The 24693-nt window shown below is 51.8% G+C and overlaps 1 protein-coding gene across 4 annotated transcripts in view; it reads left to right on the plus strand.

The window, feature by feature from the left end:
- Nucleotides 1-24693, plus strand: part of CRAMP1 (cramped chromatin regulator homolog 1) — a 55528-nt gene that overhangs the window by 16061 nt on the left and 14774 nt on the right. For all 4 annotated transcript variants that reach the window (XM_017511192.2, XM_037732341.1, XM_037732342.1 and 1 more), the window contains exons 4-10: nucleotides 2905-3058; nucleotides 6966-7049; nucleotides 10331-10379; nucleotides 19551-19636; nucleotides 20095-20218; nucleotides 21631-21712; nucleotides 22287-23402. In XM_017511192.2, coding sequence (XP_017366681.1) covers nucleotides 2905-3058; nucleotides 6966-7049; nucleotides 10331-10379; nucleotides 19551-19636; nucleotides 20095-20218; nucleotides 21631-21712; nucleotides 22287-23402 — 1695 coding nt within the window. The remainder of the gene's footprint in view (nucleotides 1-2904; nucleotides 3059-6965; nucleotides 7050-10330; nucleotides 10380-19550; nucleotides 19637-20094; nucleotides 20219-21630; nucleotides 21713-22286; nucleotides 23403-24693) is intronic.

A 24693-nucleotide genomic window follows, 5' to 3' on the forward strand; every position in this document is an offset into this window, starting at 1 on the left:
TTCCCCATCTCTGTGCGGGCAGCTGGGGACATCTCGGCCTGTTACCATCTCCATGGCTCTGTGGACACTGCAGATTTCTTTCCCTTCACCCCAGACAGCTTTCTGATACTTTCAGTCCCTCCTGTCTTTTGTTGTTGTTGCTGTTGGCATCTATATGTCTGGTTCCTGACCCAGGACAGAGCACTCTAGCCACACTGGGAATACAGAAAAGCTTCTGCCCAGTGGGGCTTGCAGCCTTGGAGACACATGGCAGGTGCAACACAGGTGCCCCAGGACTTTAGGAGGCAGCAGAGGCTGAGAACATGCGAGCAGGAGGCCTGGAACCTGGGTTCTCAGGGAACCTCTGAGCAGACGGCCCAGCAGTGACATGCAGAGGCCATCAATTTGCTTCATCATGGTTCTCACTGAGGCCCAGGGAACATGGGGAGGGCTTCGCCTTCGTAGACCCTGGAGGAAGGCACTTCACACTCTCCTTCACCTCTTTATGCTTTACTTGCCATTCCTTTTGAAAAACAATGAACTAGTTTTACTTTTTCTAAGGTTTAAAATTTTTCGTTTTGTTTTTGCACCAGGGCCAGCCTTCTAGCCCCACCCTCCAGCCCACAGCAACTTCTGTCTTCACCTCCCTCAGCCTCTGTGTTGCCGGGAGTGACAGACCCTAAAATGTGTAAATGTGTCCACCACAATGCCACCTCCCCGCCCCCCAACTCACCTCACAGTCCCCCAGCTGCCAAGAGGCCTCTGAGGTAGACAGGGTTGGGGGCCAGCACCCCAGCAGTCCCCAGGTTCCAATTTCCTTGAGGTGCCTAGTTACCACCCCTTGGCCCCCATCGTCATGTTTTTTATTTTTTTAGTTTAAAAGACATCTTTTTTTTTTTAGTCAGTCTTGCTTTGTCACCCAGGCTGGAGTGCAGGAGTGCCATCTTAGCTCACTACAGCCTTCACCTCCCGGGCTCAAGTGATGATCCTCCTGCCTCAGCCTGTTAAGTAGCTAGGACTACAGGCATGTTGCACCATGCCTGGCTAATTTTTAGGTTTTTTGTGCAGATAGGGTCTCACTATGTTGCCCAAACTGGTCTCAAACTCCTGGGCTCAAGCAGTTCTCCTGCATCTGCCTCCCAAAGTGTTGGGATTACGGGCGTGAGCCACCACCTGGCTCCCTTAACTTTTTATTTTGAAACATTTCAGACCTTTAAAGAGTTGCAAAAAACAGCACAGAGCAGGCCCCCTCCACCCTGCCTCCACAGCATTAGGGCAGCCACCCTGTGAGGGTATGAGCACAGACACTGCCTGCCTGCTCATCTGCAAGGGGGAGATTCAGATTACCAAGGGTCCCACTCATGTCCATACAGGTCAGGATGCTACACTGCACTCAGCTGCCCTGACTCCTCAGTCTCTTGTAACCTGGGACAGCTTCTGGGTTTTTGTTTGTTTGCATGGTTTTTGTCTTTGATCATTTCGATACCTGTGAAGACTCACAGCCAGTTGATTGATTGAGTGTCCCTTGTGTCAGTTAGGATTGATCTGCAGTTTCCTCATGATTCTGTCTTTTGTTACGCATTTCCATCAAGAATTCCACAACAGTGATCCCACGTCTTCCTTGGCACATCCAGTGGCCGGCCCATGGTGGTCTTTCCGCCTCTGTCCTGGTGGTGGTTTGCCTTGCTTGCTGCACTCAGGTGGCCTCCACCAGGCCTCACCACAGTGGGTCATGGCTTGCCTTTGAAGCTATGTAAATACCCTGTTTTTCATCATTTTTGCTGCCACCGATTTTAGCAACCATTGCTGTCTCTTCCCTGAAGCAGTTGTTAACCGTGGTGTTTGCTCACAATGAGGACCTTCTGTTTCCGTTATTCTTTCTACATTTGCTGATTGGGAGTCCTTCTCCCCCACATGTGTAGTTATCCTGTTACTTACACTCATGTAGACTTGGGGATGTTGGGTTTATTCTGGGGATCATAATCCATCATGCCATTGTTGGCTTTCTGGCCCTATTAGTTCCCCATTTGGCCACTGAGAGTCTCAGGCTGGCTCCTGCATCCTCTCCACATGTCCCTGTTGCCCATCAGCGTGTTTTCATTTGCTGGTGCCGCCAGGCATTCCAGACACTGGCTGCTCACAGCTTTGCAGTCAGTTGTTTTTCCTGGGAGCCCTGCTTCCCTTTGCAAAGTGATATTTAGAGACCAAGACCTTGGCACTAGGAGTGCTTGTCGCTGCTGAGCCCTTCCAGTACTTCAGGAGCTTGACTTTGCTGAGGTGATCAGATGCTTGGTTCTCTGTGGCAGTGGCAGAAACAGCACTGAGGTGACAGTGTTCTCTGGAACACAAGTTCTCTTCTGAAAATCTAAGTCACGCTCAGCTTTTGCACAGAAGCTTCAAAGAAGAGTTGGCCTCCAGGTATAATCAGTATATTCTGTGTGGTTCACTTACTAAAGTTCACGTTTGTTGTCCTTGAATATGGACTCTGTTTTTTAGGATTGAAGCAGTAAGGGTGTTTCTGATCTGTTCTTCAAGATGTCGTCACTGCTACATGGCTTCTCTTGTCTTCCAGAGCCTTTCTTCATGGAGGTGTCTCATTTCATGGTCTCTAAAGAACTCTAGCCATTAAGCCATTTGTCCAAGTGCTGAGCTTTATGCTTCTCCTGTCTGGGGTACTTGCCTCTTTGGTGTCCATGTGCTCTGATCATTCCGTAATTGGTTTCATTGTTTCTTTATCCTGATTAAAACCTAAGGTTCCAGGGAATCAAAGTTGAAGTTCATACACAGAGAAGAGCTGGGAAGGGCAGCTTGCTTGTTCGTGGCCTGCCTCTTTTCTCCTTTCTGGGAGCCTTGGAAAGGGTCCACCTCGCACAGAAAGCTGCATTACTTTAACCCCTCCACTTTTATCATGGAATTATTTTCCAGCATGGGAAGGACTTTGAAGCGATTCAGAACAACATTGCACTGAAGTACAAGAAGAAAGGCAAGCCAGCGAGCATGGTGAAGAACAAGGAGCAGGTCCGCCACTTCTACTACCGCACCTGGCACAAGATCACCAAGTACATCGACTTTGACCACGGTGAGTGCGCCACGGGCCAGGCTCGGGGGTGCGCACGGGCAGGGCTGGCTTTCACTCGGAGCACAGCTTCCAGCAAGCCTGCCAACCTGCTCTCTGGCATTTTCTCACCAGCTGCTTGGCTCCTTGCCTTGTAGCGTTTGGCTGACTGTGTGCCGTCTAACTCGGTCGAACCAAATTGCCAGGAAGCAGCCCACATTCCAGGCTCCAGGATTCTTTCCACTGCTTTTCTGAGCTGTGGTTTGTGTGTTTCCAGTCACTCTGAGTGTGCATGGGTTCTGGGTTCCTGGCTCACCTAGAGCCTGTAGTCTCCACTGCAAATGATGGCACTGTGGTCCAGCGAGGGGCTTGGGCTGTAGGCACCATGCCTGGCTCTGGTCTTCCTGGGGGACGGCCAACCTTCCCAGGTTTCTTGCTGTGTGTACTGGGACCCAGGTCTGTGCAGGCCCTTCTTTATTCGCGGGACCAAGTCATCCCCAGGTATGATTCTGGCTCTGACTCAGAGCACCCTTTGGCTGCTGATGGCTTCTTCAGGCGATGCTTTGTCCATCACCTTCTCTGCCTTCAGGAGGCTCAGCCACCTCCTGCCTATGCCTGTCAGAACCACCTCTCCAGCAGCATCCCTGTGCTGGGCCCTGCTCTTCCTGCAGCTTCATGCACAGCATAGTCCTTCCAGATGCACCCCTGGGGCTCCCCGCTGCCTTCTGACCCTTCTTTCAGATGTCTTGTGTTCTGACGCAGGATACTGGACCATAGCTGTGCTGCCACTCCTTGTGTCATTGCCCGTGCCTTGTGGTGACCTAAAGTCCCTCGCTTTGGCCATTCCCTGTTGTGTCCTCTGGACAGATTATGGTATCTTGACCATGGTGCGTTGGCATTGCCCAGAGCTTTGGGAAGAGCCAGTACCCAGCTCCCCTGTCTGACTGGGGCAGATCCCTGAGGGCCGCATATAGCCCCTGCCCACTGCGCAACTTCTCCACTGAAGAACCTCCACTGGGAGTTGTCACTATTTCTGGAGCTCCATGGAAACGGCTGTTGGTCTCTGCAGGTTAGGGGCGCCCCTTGATTCAGGTTTGCTGCCAATGCAGCTTTGTTTGTTTGCTTTTGGTAGCTGCGTGACCATTAACGTAAGATTTTCTGCTGACTTCACTTGTTTATGGCACATTACCTCCATTTCGTCCTATATTTGCTACCTGTGCTGGTCTTCTCATGTCCAGCTCACTTGTTTATTTGGAATCTCAGCCCTGATCGGATCCTGTCACCCAAGGCTGTTGTGATTAATGTCAGGTTGTGGTGAGTGGCCTCGTGCCTTCCACAGTTGCACGCAGCACTGAGTTTCCACTGTTGGCCTCTTTCTGTGTCAGCTGTCCTTTGTAGTCTTCGTTACTGCCTTTGTGAAAGTCAGCCCATGAGAGTGGATCCACCATCCACAATGGCTGGTCTTGAAAAGCTCTGTGTGGAGGAAGCTGGTCAGCAGTGTAGGGGACTGGGTGGCTGTTTGGTGGACGACGTATAGAGAGAGGGCTGGGACTCCAGGAGATTCCGTCTAGAGTGCTTTGTGTGAACCACCTGCAGGGCAGCGTGGGCAGCGTCTTTGGACCCTCAGTCTCCCAGCATAGACTCATCTGTTCTTGAGGTTCAAGTGCACATTCTACCTGCCCACCCAGACTCTCTCCCTTGTCAATTTCAGAAGGCTGTCAAAGCAAATGTTTCTTGTCTATTTTTGTTACCTTTCCCCGTTGTACACTCCTAATGCTAAACTTCCCTGGCATCTGGAGGCATCACTCCTCCTTGGCCCTTCTCTCCGTCTAGGGTGAAGGGATTTTAAATGCTCCCTCACGCCTCTGTGGGGTCATACCAACACAGGTCCTTCCCTTCTCTGTGTGGATCCTTGTGCCTCCCTCCCTCCCTGTCTCCCCCTCTTCCTGATCTGGCACAGCAGGCTCCTGCAGCCTTGGTGTCTGCTGTTCCTGCATCTTGGCATGACCCCACATGACGTGCCTTCTTCCTGTTGAGCTCACTGTTCTCCCAGGTTCTCTTAAGGCCCTGATCATGTCTCCGGCAGGGCCGCCTGCCTCCATACTTGTGTGCAGTGGCATTGGGGCACCCGATGCTGTCTTGCCCAACAGGAGCCCCGAGGCTGGAGGCTACCAGGACACTGTGAAGTGACTGGCCCCATGGACTGTCATTGCACATCAAACAGAGTGGCAGCCTTTCATGTTACATGTATTTTTTAGCATGCTTTAGAGTTTCATATTGTATTTTGAGACAAAGTCTTGGTCTGTCGCCCAGGCTGCAGTGCAGTGGTGTGATCACGGCTCACTGCAACCTCCACCTCATGAGTTCAAGCTATTCTCATGCCTTAGTCTCCCAAGTAGCTGGGATTACAGGCGTGTGCCACCACACCTGGCTAATTTCATATTTTTTAGTAGAGACGGGATTTCACCATGTTGCCACGCTGGTCTCAAACTCCTAAGCTCAGGCAGTCCACCTGCCTCGGCCTCCCAAAGTGCTAGGATTACAGGCGTGAGCCACCGCACCCAGCCTGTGCTTTGGATTTTTGAAGAGTGCACTGTGTGCACTTTATTGTGGGTTTGTCTGATTCATCGAGTGGAATAAGACACAGAGTGGTGGCAAGTGAGCAGCATGAATGGGGCTGACTCCACCCCGGTTTGGGAGCCATGACCGTGAGTCTCTGTTCATCTTGTTAATCTCCCGTGGTTTCCATGCACATCCACATCTCCCTGCTGATGCCTGTTGCTCGGCAGAGATTTTGTTTCACAAACTTAGTAAGGCTGGATGAGGTGAGTTTGGTTCCTGTCCCTGAGTGTAGAACAAAAAATGAGGGTGCCACCTAGGAGGCCGTGGGGTGAGGCAGGGCACCAGGGACGCCTCCCAGAACCCCTGCTTTGTCCCGGGGTCCCATCTGCCTGGGGGCCCCTTGTCTGCACTGTCTTGCTCCTGGTGCTACTTTCTTCTCTCTTTCTGGGTTGTGGGTGTTTTTCTTTTTGCTATTTCAAATAGTGGACTTTTAAAAATATATTTTAGAAATTGGGATATTATTCACCCTTTTAAAGTGTACAATTTAGTGGTTCTTAATACAAAGTTATGCAGCCATGGTCTCTCTGTAGTCGCAGAATGCGTCCATTGCACCAGAAGGAAACCCTTTGCTGGATGCTGTCAGTTTACTTCCTGTTTCTGTGGATGTTTCTACTCTGGACGTTTCATAGAAATGGGATCACATGCTACGTGTCCTTCTGTGCCTGGCTCCCTTCACTCAGCATAGGGTTTCAGGGTTTGTCTGTGTTGTAGCATGTGCCAGTCCTTTTTATGGCTGGATAATCTTCGGTTGGGTGGATGACCACATTTTGCTTGTCTACTGAATAGTGGATCTTAAAGCTTTCCGAGTCACGGGCTCCTTATAGTCTAATGAGGCCTGGTGCGGTAGCTCAAGCTTGTAGTCCTTTTCCCGCCTGGCCCCAGGCTGTACAGATCTGTCCCAGGAGGGCACAGGTGAGTCAGGAAGGCAGCATCCTAGTTGCAGGGCTGCTGGCCTCACCTGTGTGCAGAGATGGATGACAGGTTTAGTGCCGGTCACATCCACTGCCTCCACAAGAACCAGCTGTTTGGAGTTCTGTTTTCTCCTCCAGGGGACGTTTCTTCGGCCTGTTAGGAGTAAATTTCTAACTCTCCACTTTGGTTTGCTTAACTTTCTATTTTGAAAATTGCAAACACAGCACTGTGTTCTCTACACTCTGCCCAGTGTCCCCTGTGGTTGACAGCCTGTGTGACTAAGGTACAGGGAGCAGATATAAGAAACCGCGTGAGCCCGGCGTGGCTCCCAGGTCCGAGCCGCGCAGCACCTCCCTGTATTCCCCTCTCTAAAGCCGCCTTTTCTTCTGTCTCTCAGTGTTCTCTCGAGGCCTGAAGAAGTCTTCCCAGGAGCTGTACGGCCTGATCTGCTACGGCGAGCTGCGTAAGAAGATTGGGGGCTGTGAGTATGACACCTGTGGGGTTGCCCGCAGCTCCTCCCAACCTTGTCACCTTTGGGCTTTAGTGCCCAGAGTTGCTTCTGTTTTCTCTCTGACTTTTATCCTGAAAAAATGTTAATAATAGAAGAGGTGAAGTATATGATGGCTGCCATGCTCTTTGGCTTAGATGGACCTGCTGTCACTGACACTGGTTACGTTTGCTCTCTTGCCTGCTCTGTGCACATGCACCCATGGCTGATGGCTGCCTTGCTCTTTGGCTTAGATGGACCTGTTGCTGACATTAGCCATGTTTGCTGTCTCTCTCCATGTTCATGTGCTTGCATGTACACACGTATTCACATGCTCTGCACTCCACTCGACTGTAAGATGTCATGCAAGCCTGGAACACCTCTGCCGGCATCACCTCAGAGCATGTTCTCCTGCATAGCCTTAATGCCATGGTCACACCAAGACTTTTAGCATTTACCAAAACAGATGCAGTAATCTTCCCTAATTTCTAGCCCATATTCAGATTTTCTAAAACATCCCAAAATGTCAGTCAGGTCTTCTGTCCAGGGCCATTGCCTTGCATGTAACTGTGGAGTCTTCTTTGGGTGTCTTTGAGTGGCTGTACTACATGGGCTTCTGAAACATTGCATTGGTATGCGCCCAGGCTGTCCTCCCGCAGGGCCTTGCTTGGATTTGCTCCGATTGTCTCCTTGGGACCAGATAGCCTTTAGACATTTTTGACATGTTCTCTAGGTAGGGACATTGTTGTCTTATCAGGCGCTTGTGCCCAGCGCCCCTCAGTCCTGCTTCTTCTGCCTGACTCCAGAAAAGAGAGCACACTTGGGCTCTCCAGTGGGCACCCTAGGGGTGCACCCCCCTGGGGCTGCTTCACAGGTTCAGTGGGATACTGCCTGATTGCATCAGCTAACATATCATAACTCGGGGGCGGGTGGTGGGGCTGACAGGACATATACAGAGCAGTTGCCCTGTGTGTGCCCTGCCTGTATCATACTCTGCCTCCTGTTGCCTCTCCATGCTTTGCTGTGTCCTGTGGGGTGGCTGCTCTGAGCCATTGTGGCATTTGTGTGTGGCAGGCCCTGTCCTGCGCTTCCCCACTGGGTCTGTCCCCTCTGGGCCCAGCTACACCTTTTCCTCCCTCCTCTAGCCTGCCTGTCCCAGCCCTCAGCTCCAGCACCCACATCTGTGGCCCTCGTGTTCCAGCTCCTCATGCCCATTCCTGCTGCTTCTCATCTGCTCACTCTCAGCCTCGGGAAGCAGCCCAGGCCCCAAGGAGTTTACTCCACAGCTCTCCCAGCTCTCATCTTCCCCAAGGAAAGGAAAACCCTGTCTTGACCATGCGTTCCCACTGAGTGTTGCCTCGTCCTTCTGCCCACTACTTGTTCCTCGTTCCTTTCATAGAAGCTTCTGGGAGGTGAAGGGTGTCCAGATTCTTGGCATTTTGAACAAAGAATTGGACAAAATGCACAAAGCAAGGAAAGAATGAAGCAACAAAAGCAGAGATTTATTGAAAAAAACCAAAGTACACTCCATGGGGTGGGAATGGGCCCAAGCATAGAGGCTCAAGGGCCCTTTTACAGAAGTTTCTGGGGTCTAAATACTCTCTAGAGGTTTCCCATTGGCTATTTGGTGTATACCCTATGTAAATGAAGCAGTGGCCTGCAATCAGAAGCTGAAGTGAAGTACAAACATTACACCCTATGCAAACATCTGGCTGTGGAAAGCAACCAATGAGAAGCCAAAGTGGTTACAAAGTTACAGGTCTATGCAAAGGAAGAATTGGCCCCAGTCAGTCTGATTGGTTGCTTACAAAGTTACACTCCTATGTAAATGTTTGATTGGTTGCTTTCTGCTTGCTGTAACCAATCAGAGATAACTTTCAATTTTCCATCTGCCACATAGAAACAAAGGGTGGGGGTTGCAAAAAGGAGGAGCGTCTGTTCCTTTTGTTACTTAGATGTGGAAAGTTGGGGTTTTCCTTTTGATTTAGTTCTAGGAAGTCAGCATGAATTGGCCTTAGGTTCCCTGCCTCCAGACCCTATTCTCCTGCCTCATGAGGATGCTCAAGTTTGATGTAAATAAATGACTCAATTGATGAGTGAAGGACACACTTTGCACCCAGGCCTCTGCCCTTCATCCAATAGCGGGCAAGGTGAGGCACAGTGACCCCGTGGCATGCCATGCCTGGCCAGTTTCCATGACTGGTTTCTTTCTCGGTGCCTCGCCTGGCGACTAGAGCCCTTTTCCATGCTTTTCATTCCTTCTTGAAGTTCCCCTTCCATCTGGCTTTGTTTTCCTTTATCCTGAAAATCATCCTTTATTTCGTGCCATGCAGTTGTGCTGGCTGTGAATTCTTATTAGTTGTCTGAAAACTCTTTATTTCATATTCATTCGTAAGAGATGTATTTGCCAGATAGAGAGTTCTAATCTGACAGGTTGGTTCTTTTGTCGCATTGATGCTGTTGTCCACTGCCTCCGGCCTGTGCTGCTCTGATGAGAGGAGTCAGTGGTCATCTGTGTCCTCATTCCTTCATGTGAGGCTCATTGTCTGCCTCTGGCTGCTTTGACAGTTTTGTCTTTGGTTTTGGTTTTTAGCCTGCTATTTGTGGAGTTTTTTTCCCCAAAGTATGCAGAAGAATTCAGAGAATTTTACAGTGAACACCCAAGTACCCACCACCAAGTTTCTCCCGCTAATGTACCGTAGTTGCTTTTTCGCACATCTTGAATGTAGTGAAGAGTCCCGAGCAGGTCAGAGGAAGTGGGGCATCTGCTCCAGGAAACTCAGAGGGTGTTGGTGTTTTCATTCTGCAGACCCTGGGTGCCCTGGGGGTGGCACACTGTGGGCCAGAGGGTCAACACTGGACACTCAGTACGAGCCCAGGAGGAAGTGTGTGTGGGGCCGGTGTGGTGCCTGAAGGAACTAGCCATCGAGCCATGCAGATACGGATGAGTGGAAGGCTGGCACTGGGGGGACCTAGGAGGGAGCTTTGGGGAGGACAAATCAGCTGGGCAGAGGCCTTGTAGTGTAGTGTACCTGCCTGAGGAAGGGGCCAGGCAGGGGCGTTGCCAGCCTTTCAGGTGAGCAAGGGTGACTGGGGCAGCTGACACGAAGGTGTGGCTTTGGGGGAGGAGCTGCAGCTACTGCAGGGCTGTTATTCCAGAGGAACTTTAATACTCGGTAATGGGATTTGAGTCTATATTGAACAGAATTGGATGGGAACTTCCAGTGGCTTTGCTCCTAACTATATCACTGTCTCATTTATTTTTCCATTTAAAGGTATGGATGACAAGAATGCGACAAAGCTGAATGAACTCATTCAGGTTGGGTAAGTCCCAGTTTCCTTGTGAAATGTCACTTAATCCTTGTGTCTGTTCTCTAAAATGCAGAAGCTAAAGCTTTCTCAGTGAGGACCTTCCGAGTTAAAACCTCATAACCTCTCAGTTACGTGTTCAGTCCCAACAGAGGGTGCTCAGTCCAGGGAGCGGTGACTGGACCCGGAGCCCCTGACCGCCGTGGCAGGGGAGGGAAGGGCCCTCCCTGGCCTCCTCCTTTTCAAGGGTCTCTGGCCGGGCATGCTATCTTGGTGCAGCTCTCAGGATCCTGCTTTTTGTGCTCCTTTTCCTCCCCCTTTGTGGGTGCTGTGGGGCTGGTCCCGGCTTCTAGGGCCTGTCTCATTGAATTTTTGTCATGTCCTGGGCCACTTCTGACAGCTTCCCTGCCTTCTCATGTCCTGGATGTTCCTGTCTCCGACTGGCTGCTGTCCTCCTCTCACACTGACTCCAGAGGGCATGTGCTCTTCTGGCCACACAAACACTTGGGCTCCTGATAGTCCAGTCAACATCTGTCCAGTTGCTGCTGCTGGGCTGCACTCCAGGACAGGACCTAGCCATCCAACTCCACAGCCTGGGGGCTCCCTGCTCCACAGCTTGGGGGGAGGTCCCCACTCCACAGCCTGGAGGGTTCTGCGTATGTGCATTTTGTACTTGGTGTGGGTCCTCTTTGGTGGCCCTCCTGTCTTAAATCTATCTTGCCCACTGACCACACCGGTCTGGCTGCCCCCAGTTTGCTGAACCCCAGACACTGGGTCTGCACAGCCGTTTCCGATCCTTGTGGGTGTGCCACCTGCTCGCCAGAGCCCAGCCCTTAGAGCCACTCCTGAACAGTCCTTACCCATCTCTCTTCTGTCTGCAGAACCTCACCCTTGAACCTCTGGTTGCTTCTCCCCTTGGCCCTTCTCCCCCAGGCTTGTGTCTGATGACCTGGGAGCCTTCCCTGCCCCAGAGGGAGCAGTGCCTGCTGGGCCAGCACAAGGCCTTTCCCTGCATTCCCAGCACAGCAGGTGTTGGGCATGATTCCGAGGCTCTGTATGAGCTGCCACCAGCCTGGAGCCAGCAACTGTAACTGGGTTGTAGGCATCATTACCATGGGAAAGACCTGTGATTGACCACAGCCACCAGAAAGCACAGGTTGCTCCAACAGTGAACATACTTCCCAGATTGGGTCTGGGGTACAGCCAGGGGCCACTGGCCATGCTCACTGCCCTGCCCAGGTGCCTCTCCCAGCTTCAGAACCCTGCTTCCTTCCCACTCTCGGTCCTGCTCCACCTCCTTCAGGCAATATCTGGCTTATCCAGAGCAGTGCTTGGCACTTTGGAGGAACTTTCTTGAGAAGGCTTAAGATCCAGGGCTTAGGTGGTTTCTGATGTCATCTTCTGACCAATAGGCAAGGGGCTGTCCCATGAGGGAAAACACTGCCCTAGGATCTGAACTTGGGGCGAATCTTCCTTTACCTTTTATTTCATTTCTTCCAGGATTCATGGGGTGAAGCCGGAGTTCTGGGCTCTTTGCTCCGTGCTTGAGGACGGTGCAGGGTAGCCTGTCCGATGAGCGTTCCTTCTGCTGTAGCACAGACATCCTGCTCAGTGGGGGCACAAGGGGCACCTGCAGTGCCATCTGCATGAGAACTTATTTAAGAAATAGATTCCATTTGATGACATGGGCACAGGCAGTTCCCAGGGACCAGAGACCCTTGACAAACAAACACAGCCAGTAGCTTTGTTGAGATCTTGGGCCTTTAAAAAAAAACCCAAGGAAAGAAAAGAGAAGGAAATGATTGCGAAGGGTATTCTCGGTGTAATTGGGGGGCTTTGATCATGGGCTGCATGATAGAGTGTAGATTCCTGAGTGATGACAGGGTCATGGCTTGCAGGACTGGAGATGCTTGCTAAAGTGTGCAGAGGGGAAGTGCCTTCTGGTGTAAAGAACCTTCAGGTTGACTGTGCAAGGTGGCTCACACCTGTAATCCCAGTTCTTTTGGGAAGCTGAGGTGGATGGATCACGAGGCAGAAGTTTGAAACCAGCATGGTCAACATGGTGAAACCCTGTCTCTGCTAAAAATACAAAAATTAGCTGGATGTGGTGGCGTGTGCCTGTAATCCCATCTACTCGGCAGGAGAATCACTTGAACACGGGAGGTGGAGGATGCGGAGTTGAGATCGCACCACTGCACTTCAGTCTGGGCGACAGAGGAAGACTCCCTCTCGGGGGAGAAAAAAAACTCTCACGTGGTTCTGCCAAGTGAAGGGCAAGGAACAGGAATGGATCTGTGCCCTGTCTGTCCTGAGTGTCATGTGCAGCAGTGCCCCTCCCACCTTGTCCTCCCGGGCAGCAGGTGTGTGGATAGTGGCATTGAAATGTTTCGTGAGCTTATGCATGCTCATGCATGCTCAACGGCTTGGTGCCATTTACAGTCATACCATCTGCCATTCTGAGAACCAAACGAAGAGGGAGCCTGGCATGTGTCCGCAGCTCCTCCATGCCGAGTCTTGGGCCTGTTGGTAAGGAGGCAGCATGGCTAGTGTCGGCTGTTGTTCTCTGCTGTGCTTCCACAGTGGAGGGGCCCTGAGATGACATTGAGGGTGGGCCCGTGAGGTGGGTCTGTTAGCAGGATGGCAAGATTGATTGCCCTTTAAAGCCAGTGTCAAGGTAGCCTACCTGGCATACTCCAGTTTGTCTGGAAAACCCTGAGCAGGTGACAAAAGAGTGAGCTCAGGTGTGGGTGCTGATGGAGAATTTGCCTGAGTAGACAGGGATTTGACAAATTGCAGGTGAAGGCAGTGCCAGCTCCTGGACTGAGTGCTGGGTGAGGCCTCAGCAAGAGTGAGAGCCAGCACTAAGGGACCTGACTGTGCTCACCTGACTCTCTGGGTCCCAGCCTTACCTATCCGGTTGTCATCCTCCAGAGACGTGTGAGGAACGGAGAAGAGGTTTGGAGCAGCATGGTACCAGCAAGGAAAGATTTCTGTCTGCACCCATGAATAGATCTGAGGCAGAAGGGCTGCTGGGGTGTATGTTCATTGGCTCTAGAAATGCCTGGGTGTCTGTGTGTGCCTGGCATAAGAATGGGTGCTGGTTATGCAGTGGTGGCAGCTGTGCTGTGGCAGCTGACACAGGTCCATTGAGCATGTCACCTTTGCGTGCCATGTAGACATGTACAGTAACTGGGGATGAAAGTTACCATGAAATTGACATGGCAAATGGATACAGACATGGCAGCTGGCAGGAAGGGAACCTGCCTAGGATATCTAGAGAAGGCTTTTCCACAATGGTGGCCAAAGTCTTAAAGAGGCAAGCGGGGGCTACACAGAGAGTTGGGGAACCACCTGGCCCAGGGAAAGGAAGGTGGGAAGGAGAAACTGGGCGGTAGAAGCCTCAAGAGGGGAGGGGAGGGGAGGAGAGGAGGAGGTAGCAGAACTGAGGCTGGAGGGCTGGGCCCGGCCTGACTCTGAGCACAGGAGGGGTTCCAGCAGCCCTCACTGTGTCTCAGGAAGGTAGTGGAGAGTTTTGCAGCAGGAGAGCCGCTCGTTGTGGGTAAAGTCGTGCCTCTTGTTCCCTGTGGAGAAGAGATGGGGGTAGTGTTGGAGGCGGTGTGGTGTGTACATTCTTTTTCTTTCTTTCCTTTTTTTAACAGAGGCAGTTTCGCTGTGTTGCCCAGGCTGATCTCATACTCCTGGGCTCAAGTTATCCTCCCACCTTGGCCTTTCAAAGCAGTGATACTACAAGCATGATCCTCTGCACCAGACCCATTTTTTACTTTAGTATTTTAACATGTTTATTTTTTTGTGCTTTTTGTCATACAGTTCTACAAGTTTGTTTTAAAATATTTTATTTTTTAGAGCAGTTTTAAGTTTACAGAAAAATTGTGTGCAGAGCTACGCACCCCCCCCACCCCACCCCACACATGATTTCCCCTGTTATCAGCACTTTGTTGGTTTGGTTTGGTTTGGTTTGTTTGAGACGGAGTCTTGCTCTGTCGCCCAGGCTGGAGTGCAGTGGCACAATCTTGGCTCACTGCAACCTCCTCCTCCTGGGCTGAAGCAATTCTCCTGCCTCCGCCACCCGAGTAGCTGGATTAACACGTGCCCATCACCACACCTGTCTAATTCTTTGTATATTTAGTAGAGATGGGGTTTCACCATGTTGGCCAGACTGGTTTCTAACTCCCAACCTCAGGTGATCCTCCCGCCTTGGCCTCTCAAAATGCTGGGATTACAGGTGTTATTAACACTTTGCATTGGTGTGGTCCTTTTATCACAATTTGTGAGCCTTTCTTGACCCTTCCTCATCACCCAGAGTTCATAGTTTACTTACAGGCCCACTCAACGTTGTGCCATCTGTTGAGTTTGGACACATGGGTAATGAAATGTGGGTGTCACACAGGGGCATTTCACTGCCCTGAACACCCTGTGCTCTGCCTGTCACTTCCTAGTGCCCCCAGCAGGCACTGATCTTTCCTCTCTTTCTAGCTGCGCCTTTCCTAGAGTGGTGTTGTCACACTGGAATCATCCTGAGCTTAGTCTTTGTAGATTGGCCTCTTCACTTACAGTCCTGGAAGTTTTAAGAAATTCATAGAGTTGTGTAGCTGCCACCACTGTGAAGATGTGGAACACTGCCAGATCCCCTTCTGTACGTCCCCCATACCTTGCCCCAACCTCTGCACCACTTTCCATTCCCTGTAATTTTGACTTTTCCAGAAAGCCATCTAAAGGGGATCATGGTATGCCGCCTTCTGACATGGGCGTCCCCACTCAGCATTGTGCCCTTAAGGCTCTTCCATGTTGTCTTGTGGATCGGCAGCTTGTCCCTTTTACCTGCCGAGTTGTGTCCCACGACTTTCACGTGCTGCACTGTGTTATTCCTTCAGAGTGGAGGGCCCCAGGGCTGTTTGCAGTGTTGTAGTGTTGGTGAAGAAGTGACGGGCTTTGCCTCCAGGTTTTTGTGTGTGTGGTTTTTGGTCCCTAGGAGAGAGGAGGTGGGAGTGTGTGTTTGGTTCGACACGGAGCTGCCACACTCTTCCGGGAGAGTTGCAGTTGCTCCCCACACTCCCCGGCACTTGGCGTGTTTGGGGGTTGTCTTTCTGAACCACCCTGGTAGATGTGGAGTGGCATCATGCTGTGGTTTTGACGCATTTCCCTGATGACTCATGACGCCAAGTGTCTTTCTCGTGCTTATTTGCTGTCTGTGTATCTTTGGTGAAGTGCCTGTTCATATCTTATATCTTATGCCTGTTTTCTTCTTCTTGAGTTTAAAGAGTTCTTTGTATATTATAGATACAAGTCTTCTGTTAGATACACCATCTGCAAATCCTTTATCCCAGCCTGTGGCCTTTTTGTTCACTTACTGTCTTGTGCAGGACAGTCTTTCGCTTTGATGAAGTCCGCTCTATCGCTGTTTTCTTCTATGGTTTATGCTTTTAATATGGCATCTAAGAACTCTTTGCCTAACCCAAGGGCACAGAGATGTTCCCCAATGTTTTCTTCTAAAAGTTTTATAGTTTTACGTTTAAATCTATGATCTGCTTTGAATTAACTTTGTGTGCCATGTGAAGTTTAGCTGGAGCTTTGCTTTTTGCCTGTGGGTATCAAGGTGTTCCCATGCCATCTGAAAGGACTGTCCATTCTCCATTGAGTGGCCTTTGCACCCTTGTCAAACATCAGTTGCCTGTCCCATGTTGGGTCCATTCCAGACCTTCTGCTCTGTCAACTTTTGTGTTTATTCTTTTACAAGCAGTCATTCGCATTTACAAACAAGCAACCTGTGAAGATGAGAGATGGGGAAGATGAGCGAGGTGCCTGTGAGAGGCCACCCCTGGATTTCAGCCCAAAAGCAATCGGGGTATTTTACTTGCTGCTGCCCCCACTTCTCGTGCAGACCTGTTTCGATTAACTGTGAATCTTTTTTTGGTCATAAAGTTGTAAAATTAAAGAGTAAATGAATTTAGAAAAGGTCTAACCTAAAGTGAAATCTTACTACGTTGTTTACAGACCCAGAGGCATAAGTTTAGCATGTGCTTTTTAGATTTATCAAGTGGCTTTGCAGAGAAGAAAATAAATCTATCAGAAAGGAAAGCCAGGCTCTTGTGTACATAGAAGAATTACTCTGTTTTCTATTTGTTGAAATGTTGTTCAGCCAGGCGTGGTGGCTCACGCTTGTAATCCCAGCACTTTGGGAAGCCAAGGCAGGCAGATCACCTGAGGCCAGGAGTTGGAGACCAGGAAGGCCAACATGGTGAAATCCCATCTGTACTAAAAATACAAAAATTAGCTGGGTGTGGTGGTACATACCTGTAGTCCCAGCTACTTGAGAGTCCGAGGCACGAGAATCGCTTGAACCCAGGAGGAATAGGTTGTAGTAAGCTGAGATTGTGCCACTGCTTTCCAGCCTGGGTGACAGAGTAAAAGACTCTGCCTTAAAAAAAAAAAAAAAGCGATACTCATGGAAGGGTGTAAATAGAGCCTCTATTTGATGGCTCACGTAGAGGTCAGCTTGGGATTCTTCTATAGATACCACCTCCTAAACCCCTGTGCCGGGCCTGTCTGGGAAGTCGTGGCCTATCTTACAGCTTCCGGGCCGGTGCGAGATTGGGAAAGTATGGACCATGTCCTGGGACTGCAGCCAAACCTGAGTCTCCTCCTGGCTTTTACACTTTAACATGGCTCTTCATCTTGTTCAGTGCCATAGCCTCTAGTTGGTCATGGGATTTCCATTTGAGAGAAAAGATGGAGGATTGTAATCTCAGAATGGTTCCATGTGAATGCAGAAGGGTGCACTCATTTTCACTGAAGGAAAAAAAAAGGAAGTCACAAAATAGCAGTTTAACGGAAATGGTGATTATCGAAAACACAGGTGCCACATGACACAGCTCCACCAGCTGTTTAAATCTTGCCTACTACTGTTTTGTTTTGGGGCAGATGGAATAAAAAATGGTGAGCAGAAACGTCCTTTTGTTTCCAGAGCACGTCACTGGAGGAGATTGTTTTAGAATTGATTCTGGCTGGGCGCGGTGGCTCATTCTTGTAATCCCAGCACTTTGGGAGGCTGAGGCAGGCAGATCACTTGAGGTCAGGAGTTTGAGACCAGCCTGGCCAACATGGAGAAACCCTGTCTTTACTAAAAATAGAAAAAATTAGCCGGGCATGGTGATGGGCGCCTATAATCCCAGCTACTTGGGAGTCTGAGCCAGGACAATCGCTTGAGCCCAGGAGGCAGAGATTATAGTGAGCCGAGATCGCGCCATTGCACTCCACCCTGGGCAACAAGAGCAAAACTCTTTCTCAACCTGATTTTCAGGCTGGTCTCGAACTCCTGACCTCAGGTGATCCGCCTGCCTCGGCCTCCCAAAGTGCCAGGATTGCAGGTGTGAGCCACTGTACCTGGCTTGTGTGGCCTCATAAACACTTGATTAAAGCCTTAGGTTTTTGGGGTGATGGTGAAATCCACTGTGTGGGGTATTGAGACTGTATAATGCTGAAATTAGAGCTAGCACCCTTTTAAAAGGAAGGGGATTGCAGCTTTGTATACTGGGATATGGAGATTATGGCATCGCCCTTTTCTCCTGTCTGACACTGCCAGAACTGGCTCTTCCAATTAGACAAGCTCAGCGGAGGCTGCTTTTCCAGCCAAACTGCGGGAATCATCTCCAGAGTCCCTCCCGTGCAGCACTTGCTTCAGATACTTGTTCCCATTTTGATCTCTAAGTTTGGTCATCTTTGTATTGGAATAAGACTTTTAAAAATGATACAAGTAATGCATAAATATAAGTCTTAAACAGTTTTCAAACGACACATGGATAACATATAAGACCCTCTCCACCACCCCATCCTGCTCATCTCTTCTCATCAGAGTTAACCACTTACAGTCATTTTATGTGTGTCTTTCTGATTTTTTTTTTTTCTTAGGGAATTTACGTAAGTAACTGTACAGGTATAAATACAGAGACGAACAGGTAATTTTTTACGCATCTTTAGAATCATGCTATATGTGTTCTGTGGCTTTTCATGGACTCTTTCTTAGAAATTGAACAGCAACTTTCCTACCTGACACGTGCGCAACTGGGAGTTGGTGAATTGATAAAATTGGTTAAGACAGAAAATAATAAAAACAAAATCACACACATGCCCCGAGTTTTTAATTTTTTTTTTTTGAGACGGAGTTTCATTCTTGTTGCCCAGGCTGGAGTGCAATGGTGCGATCTTGGCTCACTGCAACCTCTGCCTCCCTAGTTCAAGTGATTGTCCTGCCTCAGCCTCCCGAGTAGCTGGGCTACAGGCATGCACCACCATACCTGGTTAATTTTGTAATTTTAGTAAAGATGGGGTTTCTCCATGTTGGTCAGGCTGTTCTCAAATTCCTGACCTCACTTAATCCGCCTGCCTTGGCCTCCCAAAGTGCTGGGATTACAGGCGTGAGCCACCGCGTCTGGCTGCCCTGAGCATTTTGTAAAACACACAAGCCCATAGTCATTCACCAGCCAGTGGACTGCTGGCCAGAGGCTTTCTTGACTGGGATCCACTCCTTGGAATAAGTTGCTTTTTCTCTTAGAAAGTCCTCACAGAGAGGTCACATAGATGTGGACTGAGAAGTCGCAGAGGTAAACTGAGCTCACACAGAGGTTATCTAGAGGTGGGTTGAGGTCACACAGAGGTCATGGAGAGGTGGACTGAGGTCACAGAGGTTGTGTAGGGGTGGGTTGAGGTCACACAGAGGTCACAGAGTGCTAGACTGAGAAGTCATGGAGAGGAGTACTGAGAGCTTTTGCTCTGAGGGTGCAGGGCAGGAGGACTGCGCAGGGCTGGGGCATTGGAGAGGAGGTCAGTCATCTGAGGGCATCCCAGGACAGTGGCTTTTCCAGGGATGGGACATCAGCTTGTACCAGGCCAGTCACCAAGGCAGAAGGCACAGTAGATTTTCTTTAAAAAGCAGGTGTCCCTTGGAGTGTGAAGCATGGTCAGGAAAGCAACAGGATGTGCAGTCAGCACCTCTTGTTTGTAGCCTTGTCCTCCCACTGACTCAGGTGGGCTCCATAGGCTGGGGTGGATGCTTGGCCAGGCCTCACCTTGCCTGGCCCATGCCTCTCGGCGTGCTGGCCCTTCCATCCTTCCGTTCACTCATTCCATTCCCTCACAGGCCTCAGCGTTCCTTCAAAACTCTTTTCCCAGGGCCACCACTGTACGTTACAAAGGGCGGAACCTGCGGATCAAAGCGCCCATGTGCCGGGCCCTGAAGAAGCTCTGCGATCCGGATGGTAGGTGAATGGGGCGCTCCCAGGACCAGAGGCGGTGCCTGTGGTGTCTCATTCAGTGATGGGCAGGCTGAGCTACAGGGTCTCTGCTGCAGTTGGTTTGTGTCTGGCCCTGCTTAATCCCAAGGCTGCAAATGGACGACTCTTGAACTTGAAATGCTTCCTGCGTCCACTCAGTCAAGTTGAGCTTAGAGCCATGGTAGCAGTCAGCAGACCAGTTACCTGTTGTTAGGATTGAGTCTCCCATGGCCTCTCTGGACCAGTCTGTGGCTCTGCCTTTGCAAACCCATGAGCGACCACATCAGAGTTTCTTCTTTGCTGGGGTTTCTCTGCTGTCCTTGCCTCTGTCTGTAAGGCGGCCTGCTCACAGCTCTCATTTCACTGGTTTGTCTGGCCAAGTGCTTGGTTTTCTACCTTAAGGTCGGTCTGCGCTAAACTTTAACGATTCTTTTCTGTTGCAGGCTTGAGTGATGAAGAGGACCAGAAGCCAGTGCGCCTGCCCCTGAAAGTCCCTATAGAGCTACAGCCACGAAACAACCACGCCTGGGCCCGCGTGCAGAGCCTTGCCCAGAACCCGCGCCTCAGGTAACAAGGCCTTTGGCATGCAGAACAGTCCCAACTGCTTGAGCAGGACTGGAGGGTATGTGTGTGTGTTTCCCTCGAGGAACTCCCAGGAGAAGCAGGTTCACTCCCGTGCTCTGTCATCACACGAGGACACAGCAGTGTGGAGGGACTGGAGTCCTGGGAGCACTGGGCTGTGGTCCTGCACCTGGGCAGGGATCCCCCAGGCCATGTGCAGGCCATGGGGAGATGTCGAGGTGGGAAGAGGAGTGGCTGCAGAGCCTCCCTCTCATCCCCCAGTAAGGTCCATACCACTCATCTCTCTCCTACCCGCTTCTTGGAGATTTGTGGTGCGCATACACCCAAGGCGCCACGTGGGATGGACCCTTTTCAATTTGTACATTTTATAAAATTGAGGTAGCCAGGCACAGAAGCCCATGCCTGTAATCCCAGTACCTGGGAGTCCAAGGCAGGCAGAGGTCAAGAAATTGAGACTTTCCTGGCCAAGATGGTGAAACTCATTTCTACTAAAAATACAAAATTTGAGTGGGCATGGTGGTGCGTGCCTGTAGTCCCAGCTATTCAGGAGGCTGAGATGTGAGAATCACTTGAACCCAGGAGGTGGAGGTTGCAGTGAGCTGAGATCGTGCCACTGCACTCTAGCCTGGGTGAAAGAGCGAGACTGTGTCTCAAAAAAAAAAAAAATTTTTTTTGAGGTAAAATTCACATATCATAAAATGAACTTAACCATTTTTAAGTGTATAGTTCAGTGGCATTTAACACAGTCACAGAGTTCTGCGGCCATCACCTCTGTCCAGTTCCAAAACGTGTTCATCACCCTAGAAGAGTCCTCTTGCCCGTTAGCACTCACTCCTCGAGTCTTACTGTCTCATGGCTGCTGGCCTCTCCCAGTCCCCTTTGTGTCTCAGTGGCTTTACCTACTCTGGAGGTTTCATAGAAATGGAATCACACCTAGAGACCTCTGGGCCTGGTGCCTTTCACTAGGCATGATGCTTTTGAGGTTCGCCATGTTGTAGTATGTGTCAGCGCTTCATTCCTTCTGTTTGTGTATTTTTTCCCTTAGAATTTATTAACTGTCCAGGCCCACCCTTCTTGAAGCCAGAAGCAGCTTGTAGACTAGGCAGAGGCTGTGTGCCAGTGCCTGCGCCCTGGCGGAGACCTTGTGCTAGCAGAGAATGCTCAGGATCCCTGTGTTACTTCTGTCAGCCCCATGTGAAACATTGGCAGTCCCAGCTGGAAAGGCTGGTTTTTAGCCACAGGAGCCAAGGGCCCTGCGGGGTGCCAGCTCTCAAGTGCCCCTCTGGAGGTCCCTTGTCTCTTTTGGCGCCATCTTGCTGTAGGCAGCCTCAGGGCCCATGAGAAGGTTCACTCCCTGTTCTATGAGTCTCACTTCCTCCTGTCTTTCATCTCACTAGGATGATCGTGGAGCTGCATCGAAAGGTCTCCAGCCTCATCGAGTTCCTGAAGCAGAAGTGGGCGCTCCATGAGGTGCGAGTTGTATCCTTTTCCAACTAAAGCAATCCCTCCAGGCTGAACAGCCTCTGCTGCCAGGGGACAGACCATGCTTCCCAGTACCTGTCATCGTCGTGGTTCCCATGGGCAGAGCAGCTGTGCCGTGACCTGGCGAACATCTGGAACCATAATCTGGAACCCCTTGTTCCCTGAGTATGGAGCCCCCTTCACGGCCTTGCAGTACTAGAACTCAGTCACAGCCAGCCCTCCACGATGGCAGTGGCCTGTGTCTGGCCCACGAGGTGTGGCCAAAGCTTTCCTACCAGCAGGTTGAGCCAAACGACCAAGGGTCAGCCCAGCCTTCTTCATGTCCATGGTTGGCTCCCAGCCCTGCCTATTCCCCACACAGGTGAGGTGTGTGTCAGGTGTGAATTTCCTGAAGGTGCTAAGTTCCCAGATCAGCATTGTTTGGTAGTGGTATGAGGAAAGCTCTGGGTCGGGGCATGATCCAAACCCTGGGGGATGCCAGTGGGGACCATGGCTCGTGTGTAGCAGTGTGCCAGGTGAGCATCCTGACCTCAGTGCCAGTCAGCGTGTGCCTTCCTTGACGGGCACTCAGCGGAAGACACTCGAGGAGCGGCAGCTGCAAGACTCCTGCTCCCCACCGATGCAGGAGAAGGTGACTCTGCACTTGTTCCCAGGCGAGAACTGCACGCTGACGCCACTGCCAGGCGTGGCCCGCGTGGTACACTCCAAGGCCTTCTGTACGGTGCACTGGCAGGAGGGCGGCCGGTGCAAGCAGAGTGCCAAGGATGCCCATGTGCTGCCCCCAGCCCAAATCCTGGGCATCCAGAGTGGGCAGGGCACAGCCCGGGGCCAGGTGAAATGCCCTCGGGGTGGAGCTGAGGGCAAGGGTGCGGGGCGGCCCCCTCCTGCGGCTGACGCCTCACAGAGCTCTGGAGAGAGTTCCCCCGAAAGCACCCCTGGGGAAGGGGCCATCCTAAGCTTGAGTAGCCCGGACGCTCCCGACAGACCTCCCGCTAGGCAGCAGGACACTGGGCCATGTCCTGAGAAGACCCCTACAGAAGGCAGGGACAGCCCCATCCGGGAGCCAGGGGCCTTGCCGTGTGCCTGTGGTCAGCTTCCAGACCTGGAGGACGAGCTCTCGCTCCTAGACCCCTTGCCCCGCTACCTGAAATCCTGCCAGGACCTCATTGTCCCCGAGCAGTGCCGCTGTGTAGACATGCGGCCTGGGAGCGAGCAGCCTCCTCCGGGCCGGGCAGCCTCCCCAGAGGTGCTGGTTCCTGTCAGCAAGGAGCCTGTTGACCTTGCCCTCGCTGGCCCTGCCCCGAGGCCCAGCCCCGGGCTCTTGCCAGATGTTTGCACTAAAGACTCGGCAGATGCACCTGCAGAGGAGGTCCAGGAAAAGGGGAGCCCTGCCGAGCCTCCGCTGCCTCAGGGACAGCCTGCCGCCAGACCCCCAAAGGAGGTCCCTGCCAGCCGGCTGGCACAGCAGCTCCGTGAGGAGGGCTGGAACCTGCAGACCTCTGAAAGCCTCACTCTGGCCGAAGTCTACCTCATGATGGGCAAGCCCAGCAAGCTGCAGCTGGAGTACGACTGGCTGGGGCCCAGCCGCCAGGACCCCCGCCCCGGCTCCCCAGCCACCACCCTCCACAAGCAGCGCCTCCTCAGCTGCCTCCTGAAGCTCATTTCCACCGAGGTCAACCCCAAGCTGGTGAGTGGGTCAGGGCCCAGCCCCTTTGGTGGCCCAAGGGAAGCCAGGCCCAGTCTTGGAGGACTCCCAGCTGGGCAGCTAGGGCCAGCACAGGTGGGGTCCAGACAAGAGAGAGAGGGTCCTGTTGCAGGGAGCCCACAGGACCTCAAGGAAGGAGGAGAGGCAGGGACCTAAATGATCCGGGAGATAGGCTGTCCACAGATCATGTTCCTCTCCCTCGAGTAGGGATCTTAGGGCACCTGATGAGGGTCCCCACTCCCCTACATGGCGCCAGAAGTGCAATGATGAGTGGCGTGGGTGTTCTCTTCTGTGTGGCGCTTGGAAGAAGACAGCCAGCAGGCAGGCAGTACCTCGTGAGCCCTCGTGCTCCTGCAAGTCTGCCAAGCCCAAGTGTGCAGCAGAGGGGACAACGTGCACAGGACCAAGGGTCACAGAGTGAGGCCTGGAGCTGAGCTAGCCTTCTTTCTCATCTAATCGCTGTTACAGGTCTCCACAGAGGGAACGACGGGTGTAGTTCTTGCTCTAGAAAGACCATCCTAGCTGCTGTGCAGATGGTGTGTGGCGAGGCCAGAGGAGAGCAGGGATGTGGTGCTGTGGCGGAGGAGTGGAGCTGGGGACCAGACAGGATGGTCCCTGCAGCGTGTGGGTGGGCCCTGAGTCTAGGAAAGGGTCCCCTACCACAGGGAGGCCAGTTGGTGGAGCTGACAGGTGGGGTGCAGAAGGGGTGCTGCTGGGAGTTATCCTACCCTACGCCTCCAAGTCGGATAGGATTTCTGGGTGCAAGAGAGCAAGGTCTTATGGCAGACCGTCCTGAAACGGCATGTTTGGACACTGGCAAACTGCTGGACGTGAGCGAGGGGCTGGAATGACGGGCTGGAGCAGGAGCTGCAGGTCACTGTGGGCCCCTGGGCGCTGTTTCACAGTCAGAATGTGTGTGAGGGATGTCCCTGTGCTGGTGGGGGACTTGGGATTTGGGCACTCATGAACCCCCACCCACTCGCTGCTCCGCACAGGCCGCCTCATGGCTTCTGAGTGGTGCTTGCTTCTGCCTGCATCCACCACACCTTCCGCTGGTTTTTTGCCCCCTGCCCCCAGCCCGTGTGTGGCTTGCCCCCGAGACCTGGTCCATCAGCAGGTGGCAGGAAAGTGCACATTTGCCCGGGCAGCATCACAGGGCCTGGTTACGGGGAAGATTCTTGCAGGGTTGGTGGTGACTGAGCCTGACTCAGGTGCCTCTGAGGCCAGGCCTGAGGGTGAAAGTGGCTCAGGGTAATGTGGAGAGAATGCTAGG

This window comes from Cebus imitator, unplaced genomic scaffold (genome assembly GCF_001604975.1).
Source record: "Cebus imitator isolate Cc_AM_T3 unplaced genomic scaffold, Cebus_imitator-1.0 Scaffold444, whole genome shotgun sequence".
In the NCBI taxonomy this organism is placed as follows: domain Eukaryota; kingdom Metazoa; phylum Chordata; class Mammalia; order Primates; family Cebidae; genus Cebus; species Cebus imitator.